Source organism: Hesperophylax consimilis, chromosome 13 (assembly GCF_061612785.1).
Source record: "Hesperophylax consimilis isolate HC1 chromosome 13, BYU_Hcon_1.0, whole genome shotgun sequence".
NCBI lineage: Eukaryota > Metazoa > Arthropoda > Insecta > Trichoptera > Limnephilidae > Hesperophylax > Hesperophylax consimilis.
The window spans coordinates 34,686,895-34,699,819 of NC_142848.1; the positions used below are offsets into that span (position 1 = coordinate 34,686,895).

The 12,925-nt window shown below is 34.2% G+C and overlaps 1 protein-coding gene across 1 annotated transcript in view; it reads left to right on the forward strand.

Annotated features, from left to right (window-relative positions):
• The first annotated feature begins 7,664 nt into the window (after nt 1-7,664).
• Nucleotides 7,665-12,925, forward strand: part of LOC149418890 (glycerol kinase 5) — an 89,243-nt gene continuing 83,982 nt past the window's right edge. The window contains exon 1 of the mRNA XM_089639052.1: nt 7,665-7,838. Coding sequence (XP_089495178.1) covers nt 7,737-7,838 — 102 coding nt within the window. The 5' untranslated portion in view covers nt 7,665-7,736. The remainder of the gene's footprint in view (nt 7,839-12,925) is intronic.

Genomic DNA, 12,925 nt, shown 5'->3' on the forward strand with positions numbered 1-12,925 from the left:
TTCTAGGAAAAGCAGTGTTATTTTTCAGTAAAGATAGCGGTATTGTGCCATAAAGTTGAGGTTATGTTAACTTTTAATAGGTATTTCAGCTGTGTTTCATTTTACGGCTAATGTTAAAATCATCTACATAGAAATATATAGGTAAAAACACCTACCAGAAAATTACATGAAATAAATGAAAATTCACATTGTTTGCATCATTACTAACGTGGGATTTTCAGGTTTGTAGAGATACAGAATCTATATATTTTTTAAACAGTTAATTTGATATTTCAAAGCTCAATAGCTCATGATGGAAATGATGATGTGACGAAGAGATTCCAGTAAAAGAGTTTTCTGCTTTGGACTATCTATGGAAGATTTGTGAAAAAGGTTATGTGTGTGGGTTTGTTCACAACAAATTCAAATCAGACTGTATTAGCCACACCCATTGTATTTTTTAACTAGCTTTTGATGTTAATGGATATATGGCTGGTCAGTGGCTGAGTTGGCATCACAACAGAATAAACATTTTCCGCTTACTGTGGTGGTAGTAGGAGATTTTCAAATATTATCGGGTTATTTATAATCCAGGAATGTTTGTATTTCTTTTTAAAGAAATATGATTTTATTCAATTTTTTCACTTAATAGCTCATGATAGATACAAGTTGTATGCTGTAAATGTTTGGGTCGACGTGGGAATTCCAGGCAGAAAAAGCTGTTCAAATTTTAATAGGCCAAAACTTGCTCTATATTTTTGCCGCCAAAAAGATTATTTTTCCCTTTTTACAAATTCCATTCTTACAGTCGCTGAATAAGACATGAATTGCTTCAAACACTTGTCGTTAATTTTATGTCGCAATATCTCAAGCACAGCACTCACAAAACACCCTTATCCTGGTAGATGAAAAGAATTATTGTATTAATATTGTTTCCAAAAAAGTGTGTTTCTAATTTTCTCTTATTTTAGACAATAAAAAAAAAAAACAGAACCAAAATTTCATCAGAATTCATAAGATTTGTAATTAGGCACTTAAATACCAATCTACTTGAGAATTTTAAATCATATATTTTATTTTTGCTTTGCTATGGTTGTCACAAAACTCGGTCAACATCAAGCATAAAAAATAAAACACGTGCTTAAAGTTTTATTTCAAAATACATATGTGCAGAGATGTGCAAAATGGGTACCCAAAACCATTTGAAATGCAAAATGGAAATGGGTCAAAACTTTTCCATTTGAAAATGCAAAATGGGTTTTAGAAAAGCATTTCAAATGCAAAATGCAAAATACCTATTTTCAAAATGCATTGAAAATGCAAAATGGTTTCTCAGGTCAAACAATTAAAATAATTATAGAATTTTTAAACAATTTTGTCATTTAATAATGGACATCAATGTAGAACAAACATATTACATGATGGTAAATCCAAAAATACCATGACTACAGATTATGAAACCACAAAAAATTTGCGCGGGACTAATGTTGCCAACGTAAAAACATAGAAACTTTTATCTAATATTTAATATTACAGCGTCATGGCCCCATGTTCAGTACCTATTTGAATTAGTATTTTTTGTAATGGAGCAACTTGACAAATGTAAATTATCTCTCATATCGAGGTTGAGGACCGACTGATATTTGGGGCTTATGAAAAAAAGATGAGTGGAGATAGTAGGAAGAATGTTGCAAAAAAGCATTTAAAATGGAAAATGCATTGAGAAAAGCATTTAAAATGCAAAATGCAAAATGGTTTTTAGAAAAGCATTTAAAATGCAAAATAGAAAATACCCATTTTGCATTTCCATTTGAAATGGATTTATTTGAAATAAAGCACATCTCTGCATATGTGACATTATAAAGTATCTGCTTCATATAAACAAACATATATTTTATTTTTTTAAATTTTAAACTATGGAATATTGGAATAATTTATTCAAAGTACGTCACTAGCTCAATAACATTTCTTTTCTCAAACATTCTTCACGTAGTTAGGTACCATAACATTGAAAAAAATTGAAAAAGAATGTTCAATAAACTTGACAATTTCACATTTAAAAAGTATTTTTACTGAACCATTAAAAAGGCCACCATCTTGAAACGGAAACAGAACGTAAAAACAAATTTACAGACCGACCAAATGATTCACTATGCTCAGTCAATTATTTGTATATCATTTATGAAAAGAAACACAATACTTGTACACCTGTCTGCTTATGTCTAGAAATGATTTAAATCAGTTAAGTCAGGGTCAATGTAATTGATATCAGGGTAAATAATTAAGTAACTTAATAAATAAATTTATAAAGTAAATGAATTAACTATTATTCAATTCTTAACTCTATTATTTAACTCAATTAATTATTATTATTATTATTTTTTTTTTTTTTTTTATATTAACTCCACACAGGAGGCCCTGAAGAAAATAAATTCCCTCAGGGCCTATGTCATCTTTGAGGATGCTGTGTGGAGGGTCTTTTTGTGGAGAGGAAGGAGTGAACATGGGTCTTGAAGAGTCCCATGTTGTAGGAGGGAGGAAACACAAAGGCCGGCAGTTCGTTCCACAGCCGAGCTGTTGAACTTAAGAACGAATCGTAGAAGCGACCCGTTCTCATGTGACGAATGTCAACCATGTACAAATGTTGGGCGCGCGTTTGGCGTGTATCCCGACTACGCACCGGTGCCGAAGGGATCAATGACGCTAGTTCCTCAGAGCATCTTCCATTGTAATACCGATAGAACAAGGACAGCATACCTACCTGACGCCTGTGCTCTAAAGATTGCAGTCCGTTTGTTAAAATTGGGGAATCTATCAAACGGACCGCCCGTTTCTGCACAGAGTCAAGGGTTTTTTTCAGGTATTTAGGGGCTCCGGACCAGAGATGGCTGCCAAATTCGACAGTAGGGCGCACTTGCGATCTGTACAGGGTCAGCAGTTGTGTACTATTAAAGTATATGCGGGCCCTGTACAGTACGCCCAGCTTCTGAGAGGCCAACTTTACTCTGGCTTCGATGGAGCCCCCATACCTGAGCTGGTCACTTATAGTTACACCAAGCATATCAATGGAAGGCCTGTTCGGAAGATTGCTTCCGTTGAAGGCGACTAGATTATCATTTAGATCCCTTTTAGACGTAATCAGACAGGATTGGGTCTTTGAAACATTAAATTCGACGAGATTATTTTACCCCAGGAGGAAATACTCTCGAGATAACCGTCCATTCTCTGCTTTAAAGCCCTCCGAGCCGTTGGAGTTTGTGTGCCCTTTGGGGGCTTGTCAAACAAAAAGCTATCATGAACTGTACTGTCATCCGCGTAACAATGAATCGGTGCGCATGTCAAAAGGTCATTGATGTGCAACAAAAACAAAGTCGGAGACAGAACCGATCCCTGTGGGACGCCAGCATTTATAGAGTGTGAGGATGAGGTGAAACCGTCAGCAACTGCCTGAATCGACCTATCCCTTAAAAAGTCAGCAATCCACGTGCACAGGGATGCGGGAAGTCCGTAAGAAGGCAATTTGTTGACAAGTCCTCGGTGCCATACCCGGTCAAAGGCCTTGGATATGTCTAGTGCGACCGTTTGGGTATCACCGTGACGTTCCAGGCACCGCCCCCAAACATGCGTCACATACGCGAGAAGATCACCGCACGAGCGGTTCCGCCGGAATCCGTATTGACGGTCGTTGATAATTTTGTTCTTCTCGAGGTATGTGAGCAGTTTGTCGTTGATCACACGTTCCATCACTTTGGACAGAACTGATGTGATCGCTATGGGGCGGTAGTTGACCGGGTTGGAGCGGTCACCTTTCTTGGGAATAGGCTGAATGACCGCTTTTTTTCAACCAGAGGGCACAGTGCCACACTTCAGGGATATTTTGAAGAGCTTTGTCAAAACTGGAACTATTTCCGCAGCACACCTCTGCAATACCAGGGCAGGTATTCCATCAGGTCCTCTAGTTTTGTTAACATCGAGCCCCCGTATAACGTGGAGTACATCCCGATGCCGGATCCTCAGCTTTTTCATATAGAAGCCGCAGTGAGGAACCGACGGCGGAATAGCACCCCCGTCGTCGAGGGTCGAGTTTTCCGCAAACATTTTCCCTAATAAGTTAGCCTTTTCGGTGGCGGTGTTTGCTAGTGAGCCGTCAGGTCTGGTAAGAGGTGGCAAACTGGGTTTGCAAAAATTCCGACCTATTGAGCCCGCAAGCGACCAGAATGCTCTGCTGCCATGCGGGCAGGCAGCCAGCTTTTTGCTGATCTGCAGGTCGTGTTCGATTTTTGACCTATTAATGATTCTCTTGCATTCCTTTGCCGATCTGCTTTCGGGCGTTCGAGATGTGTTGTAGGCTCGGTAAGCCGCGTTTTTTCGTCGAACTGCTTCGGAGCATTGTCGACTGAACCACGGCTTTGAGCCCACACCAGTTTCTTTAGTAGTCGATTGTATGAAGCCATCCATCGCCGATTTGATGACTTCACCAATCTCCTGGGCACATCTTGAAGGGTCCGAAGTCCGGAAACAAACAGCTGACCACGGAAAAGCATTAATAAACTAACAAAATTTATTGACTTACGAAATTAATGAATTAACTAACTAAGATAATGAATCAACTAACTAAGTCAATTAATTAACTAATTAAATTAATTAATTAACTAACTAAATTTATAAATTAACTAGCTTAATTAATTAATTATCATAATTTTAGAATTATTCTAATCGGAACCTAATTTTAATAAAATCAGAATAATTTTCAATCAATAATATTTATGGAGAAACTCTGAATTAAATGTAGGTAATGTGAAATATTTGAGAAACTAAAGATTGGGTTAAACATCATTTTGGCACTTACTATTTATATGTTTAAAACAAAAGTTATCCGTTTTAGGTAGGTACCTATATAGTTAATTTATTCATGATAATAAACCACTTTGATGAATGTATTATTGACATGTATAAATAATCAACCTAATAGTAGTTTATAATTGGCCCTACAGACCATTCAATTTGGTTGAGCGGTTGTGTCAATGAGGTTGAGTTAAGGTTAACTATTTGATCTAATCAACAATTAGCTTGTAACGGGTTATGGCAGGTTTTTAATGTTATCTTGACCTTCAAGCTCTTTTAAAACCTTGATTTTTATTGCAGACTTAAATTAGTGAAGGTATCACACCGATAATAAATGAGTACACGTATTCTATTCGTAATTCTATTTCATTTTTATGAAAACCACAAACATTCTCAGACTACGCATAACCTGACAATATTTGAATTTCTTTCTACTACCATAATAATGTAGGACTTAAAAGGTACCCAATACTTTGGACCGCTTGACTAACTAAAACTACAATACTGATCATTATCGGTTTGGTTCCTGCGTCTTCCTGCCCTTCTCAAGTAAGTAGTTTGACTGAGATATCCAGGTTTCTTCCGCACGATTAGAAGGCAACGAGATATTAACCAGCTGAAAATCTACGATTTATTTATTAGGCTTTCATGACAAAACATAACAAGAAAAGTTTTGATGGCTGAAAAAAAAATTTAAAAATTACCTCACTAATCCATCTACAAAAGGATGCTTTCGAGCATGCAAACTCGGTCATCCGGACGAATCGGCAATAGCCGATCAATTAATTGAAATCGGTCAATACTTTGGATTTCTTCCTGAATTTCTGGGAAGCCCTAAACATATCTAGTACTCCTAATAACGGAGCCATTATTGAAATCCACAAAAACTAGAGACTACGGGGTTCAGCTTTATAATTATTGGTGTCTGGTACTTGATGACTACACCAAAACTAAACGCCGAAAACCACATTGATTTAACTAATTGACTACAAAGATCATAACGTTGCTAATTTCAAAACATTTCAAAAAATTTCAAAACAAACCTACGATTAGCTGGTGTATTAGAGATTGCAATCGATCTGCTTACAGCAGATTATTGATTGATTAGAACAAAGGTTTTCTTTGAAGTTTGTTTGAAACAGTTACATAAATATATAAAAAAATTATATTTACATTACATGTATGTAATTACAAATTTGACTGATGCAGCATTCACGGAAGTATTCAATGTAGCATTGATTTAAAATAAAATTCATGTAGGTATATTCTCATCGCAAAAGATCAGCCAACCTTGAGGATATAAATATTCTGTTTATAAACTAAATAAAACATTACTCATGCCATTGATTTAAATTGGAAACTTATTGCTCAATAAAAGGTTACAGTCGGTTTTGATTGCTGAATCTCACCGATTGGTTAAAAACAAGGTAGGTATTTAATCATGGACGTACAGCATTGACTAATAACGGATTGCACTAAATTTACGAAATCATTTTAGATTATTTTTGCGTTTTACTTTTCTTGACATAAATTAGGCAAAAATTAATTTTACGAAAATGATGATTGCTAAAAGTATGTAAGAGTAAGGATGAAAGTATACTGAATGCCTTAGAAATGACATCCCTGAGGCGTGTGTGGCAAAACCATGTATGATCGTATGAGGAATGTGGAGATCCGTAAAGATCCGTGAGTAAAATTAAGAATGGGACGTTCAGATGGTTTGGGCATATAGAGCAGATGTATGAAGAAAGGAGTGTAAGGAGAATATTTGACGGAACTTTGAATAGTAGAAAAAGTCGGGAATTCCCAAGAAGACTTGGCACGATCAAGTGAATCAGATACTTGAGTTGGGCCATGGAAAGAGTCAGAATAATAAAAGAGTATGAATGAGACGATGTATGAATGTGAATGAGGCAAGGAATGTGTGCCAAGACCAAGTGAAACGCGGGAAAAGGCGTTACGGTTAGTTAGTTAGTCAGTCAGTGAGAACATACAAAAATATTTAAAAAAAAATCCATAAAAAATGTTTCCAATCTCTAAAATTTATTTGCCCCAATTGTTTTTACATAATGTAATTACCAATAGACTTATTATACTAATTTCGGTTGTCTGTGCTGTGCGTTAGTTAGTCCTGCGTGAAATCTGTTTCAATGGACACACTTTGCTTTGAATTTAAATGTAATTGTCAAAATTGAATCTGATTGAGTGGATGTGAAGAATTCAAACAAGCGATGAAGTAATTACCTATAATATAACAATTCATCAGAAAATTAATCTTATTCAGCCATTATCAAAATTTGATCTGATTTGTCAAAAATTCTGAGTATCCCGTGATTTTTCACGGGTATGAGTTGGTAACATAATTTCGTTCGATATTTTGAAATCATGTTTTCTGATGGAAAACAAATTTTCACATATATTTTAAAGATAAAACTGCAATATTTTCATTAAAATATTCTTGTTGCTACGCATCTTTTTGAAATATTGAATATTATGCTAAAGCAAAACTACAGTATATAATACATACGTTTTAGGCACATGGGTAGTAAATGAACTGATAGCTTTAATACACAACAAAATTTCCATGTAATTATTAGTCATACAGTTATACGATATGTAGTGTGTACGTTTTCAATGAAAATGATAATATTATTTTTTTAAACTTGTATCAATTCGTTCTTTTCCGTGATAGGTTGAAATTGACTACTACCTGACCTACTACCAGTGACATCTTGCGGCAGCTCTACTAAGCTTAAAGTTCGGATCGATTTTGGCTTGGCGCGTTTTCATTTTGGCCGCCAGTAAGTCAGTTCTCAGTTCAGTTCCTTGTCGGGTGTTCTGCCGGCGCTATCTGCCGTGAATAAATCGGAGTGATATTATCTGGTGCGCCCTGTCAGTAGTGTCAATGAAGCATGGAAACGAAATATGTTATAGCTCTCGATATAGGGACGTCTACAATCATTTGTCATGTGTATAATTCGCGCGCCGAGGCCGTGGGAAAAGCCACGGGATGTGTAAGTATTTAATATTTTTTCCGCGTAGGCCGTTACGCGTGTCATACACCCGTTTTCATTCATCTGACAGCTGCAGGGGTTGGAACAACGCAGCATTCTAATTTGATTTCATCCCCTGTTATGTTTTTTTTGCGAATCATCTATCATTGTTATATTATGATTGATGTTTTAGTTAATCTTAATTGGATTCGATATTTTAAAACAATAGGCTCGATTCTGCGAAACCTTATGTTTATCCACTGTAGGTTTGTTGCTCATATTGTAATTTAAATTTATTGTTTATTTGTTTATATTTAAATAATATTATATAGGCTGCTAGGCTCTGATTAAAGTAATATTTAGGTGAGCGGTAATCTCGAAAAGCTAAATATGTCGAGGCATTTTAAAATATTCTGGGGGTTGGACAATATTTTGCTCGTATTTTGATGAATTAATGACAGAACTTCGATAGGACTTTCATAGAACTTGAATAATAACTTTGAAATTTGATAAAAATTTCAAAATCTTACAACACGTCTTTAAATTTATCAATTAAGGAAAATTAACTTCCAATAATATTTTGAATTTTACTTTTTTACGTGAGGTAACCAACAGTATTAATTGATTTATTTTTGGAGTGGATTTTGGACAGCATTAAAGTATTCATCATCTGCCCTGATGTTGGATACTGTAATACTGTCCGAAATTTTTGCTAATGAAGGAGGTAGCGCAACACGGCATAGTACCTCAAAAATAAATCACTATAGTACCTACTTTCAGCTGTGAAAATCTGAAATCACATCTAACCTACATTTATTTAAGTTTAGTTTCAAATTAGAATATTAGATATATTATATTATATGCACATAAATTAAAACCAATTTAACTACTAGTTAATCCTTTTTTTAGTTTTATGTTTTATTTTATATGAATTCCGCACGAAAGGCCCAATGTAAGGCTGTAGGTAATGGGGAGGGGAACGAAATGGGAAATAGGAAGGTTGGGAAGTCTTGACTATTCAGATCTAGTCACCAAACACGAATAATTCCATTTCACGCGACGTTTCGATTCCGTTTGGTGATCATGCATCAGGGCGGTACTGAGAGATTTTCCACTCTAGAACGTGTTTAAAATATTCTTCAAATTATTTAAATTGATAATTTTTGAAAAAAAAAACCAAATTAATCCGGCCTACGCCAAAATTTGAACCCGCGACCTCCGGATTTGTAATCAAGAGCATTACCCTTATACCGCATAGTATAAATGAGGTGATTTCTCAAACAAAGAGGAGCTATACGTTTATGTATTTGTTGTAATATTTTCGTTTATTTATAAAACATTATGTTTTATTGTGATAAATATACTCACGCATCGTAAAATGTATAATTTTTATCCAAAAATATACTCAAATCAAAAAAACTGTCGTTGTGTGTATTATGGAGGGGGTTGTTATTAAGATTATCGAATAAGTAAATACGGTTATTTTAACATATATTTATTTAAATTTCGATTTTAAATTACATGTGTTTGAATTTGGATTTTAAAATAAATGTATTTGAATTTCTATTTTAACATACCTACATGTATTTAAAGTTAGCTATTCTGGGAAAACTTGTAACAATATTATCATGTTATATATATGAATAATAAGATACATTATCTGATAAACAGAAAACAATCGCAAAATAAACAATTTCTTTGTTTTTAAACGGATGTTTGACCAAAAGGCAGGAGAGTAATTTGCGCGCGGTTTTTTTCAAAAAAGCTTGGAATTTCCTGGCATACGACAGGTTAAATGTCGATTTTAAAATATGTGTATTTGAATTTCGATTATAATATACAAGTATTTAAATGTCAATTTTAAAATACATGTATTTGAATTACGATTTTGTTTTCTTGATTGAATGAATGAATGACCAAACGAGAGAACGAACGAACGAATGAAACCGAATCTTGAAAATGGAAATTAACTTGCTGAAACTCGGGAGATATACTCGTTGTCGATGTATTCTATCAAATTTTTGTTTTCTTGATTGAATGAATGAATGAACGAATGAAACGGAACTTTGAAGTGGAAATTAACTCGCTGAAACTCTGCAGATATACTCGTTGTCGATATATTCTATCAAATTTTTCTTTTCTTTATGAAGTGGAATTTAACTCGCAGATATACTCGTTGTCGATGTATTCTATCAAATTTTTGTTTTCTTAATGAATTATTGAACGAATGAAACGGAATCTTTGAAGTGGAAATTAACCCGCTGAAACTCAGCAGATATACTCGTTGTTGATGTATTCTATCATCTTTTGGTGACACTCACGTGCGCACATGCTCACACGCTTACACAATTCTCTGATATTGAATGCTTAATCAAAATTTACAGCTGTTTATATACGAAATAAATATCGGTACCATTAAATTAGGATTTGGCTCAAGTAATAGCGGTGTTTACTCATTTTAGTCAGTGCCCCGGGAGGAAGGTTCAATAGTCAGTCAAACCAAAACAAAAAATGTATATTTTTAAAAACATCAATCCATAAAAAAGATGTAATTATGGTAAAAAAAACTGTTTTTTACCTTATTTTTTTAATAACAACATAATTATCCACAAACATTTTTATAGTTAGAATTTTTCCTTGAACATAAAATCAATTGCACTATAAATAAATTTCTTAAATAGTGTATCATGCATGTAATCAATACATTATACGCCTGTCTGGAATCTAGGAGTCGAAAGATCCTGTATAAACTGGCGACATCAGTTTTCTTTCAAATCAGTGTCGTTGACACTTGGATTTTCTACGTAGTGGAAGATACTCTCAGTATCGCCCTAGTGTAAGATCACCACTCAGAATTCAGAATTGAAAAGTTGCCTGAAATGGCTTTGGCCCTGGTTTGGTGACCAGATCTAAATAGCCAGGTACTTCCCAACCTTCCTCTTCTCCATCTCCTTCCATCCACACTACCTTCAGCCTCACATCATGCAATTGGAAATGCCACAGTCTCACTTTCTCCAGAATATTGTTTTGAATAATTGTTTTCATCTTCTAATGACATAGGTTTGGTAATTTGCCGTTTTCCAGTAAAACAAAAACAAATCTTTAAACCGAAGACATTATAATACTCGTTCTTACTACATATGTATTACTTTTACTAATACCAGAATCTTCAGAAATAGGTCATCCAAATATCAATAATGCATTACCTACCAAAGTGCACAAGTATCTTTCTTTTAAAAATAAATTCTTTACAAGAAAATTTTACTGAAATAGTTTTGACGTTATATTTATCTACATATTTTCCTATCCAATAATAATTATTGTATAAAATATATATACCGTGTTTGACGCTCATACTACGAAACTTTGAGGGGTGGATTATTTATGATAATCTGGAAAAAATCATCCCGTAAAATCGTTTTTTTTCTACAATAAATCTATTTGAACTTCACTTTTGTTTTCGGTAATGAAAGAATGTAAATTTTGGAAGCTGAAATTAACCCACCTCCCGACATCATATCAAGCTAAAACTCCGCAGATAGACTCGTTGTCAATTAAAATGAACTTGGTGTTAATTATACATACAAGCGGACATACATCCATTTTTTCTGAAATCAGATGACATAACAGCAGTTAATGTATGAAATAAATGTCAATCAATCTTCTATCTTCTATCTTGTATCTTCTATCTTCTATCTTCTATCTTCTATCTTCTATCTTCTATCTTCTATCTTCTATCTTCTATCTTCTATCTTCTATCTTCTATCTTCTATCTTCTATCTTCTATCTTCTATCTTCTATCTTCTATCTTCTATCTTCTATCTTCTATCTTCTATCTTCTATCTTCTATCTTCTATCTTCTATCGTCTATCTTCTATCTTCTATCTTCTATCTTCTATCTTCTATCTTCTATCTTCTATCTTCTATCTTCTATCTTCTATCTTCTATCTTCTATCTTCTATCTTATGTCTTATGTCTTCTGTCTTCTGTCGTCTGTCTTCTGTCTTCTGTCTACTGTCTTATTTCTTTCTTCTGTCTTCTGTCTACTGTCGTCTGTCTTCTGTCTACTGTCTTCTTTCTTTCTTCTGTCTTCTGTCTTCTGTCTACTGTCTTCTGTCTACTGTCATCTGTCTTCTGTCTACTGTCTTCTTTCTTTCTTCTGTCTTCTGTATTATATCTTCTGTCTTCTGTCTTCTATTTTCTATCTTCTGTCTTTTGTCCTCTGTCTAATCAAAAAGTGTTTTTCCGTAAAATAATTAAATTAGCATCATCTATGAAGGAGTATATTATGAATTCTTTTTAGTATACCCTCAAGTATGCGGGAATACGTGCATGAATGTAAAATGATTATGTCAGTACCTACGTAACAAACTAAAGTGTTCATAATTATTACATTCCGCAGGCCAATGCTTTGTTTTTTGTTTGCATAACTATCTGAAGTGCTTATATTGCCTCCTCTCTTTTAACTAGATATCTATAAGTCGATATAATGTAGTTTTTTTATTAGTTTCAATGTGGTATACAGTAGAAAACCGTAGAAAAAGTTGGGGACGCCCGAGGGATACGTGACACGATCAAGTGAAACAAAAACTTATAAAAAGTAAACATAAAGTATTTATAATAATATTATTTCCACATTAAAAATATACCCTGTTTACGTTACGGGTGGAATTCTCGGAATATATTCGGTTTATGGGTGAAATTCCTAAAAATTAAAACTAGTTATTTTTATACTAACTTTGGGCCGGGGAATCCGAATCTGGAAGAATTAGGTGGCGGCAAGCAATATTAACTGAATTACACGACTTTAAAATTTCGACGCACAAACAATTTAACTGGCCATTTTGAACGCTTTCTGACAATAAAACTAGTTATCTTTATACATCTTTATACTAACTTTGGGCCGGGGAATCCGAATCCGAAAGAATTAGGTTGGGGCAAGCAATATAAACTGAAATACATGACTTAAAAATTTTAGATGCAAACAATATACAACGCCATGTCGATGCGTTTTTTTGACAATAAATCCATAGAAAAATAACCAAAGATATATAAAATTAAGTGTTGCTAGTAAGCAATAATATCAATAACGTAAAATAACATGTTTA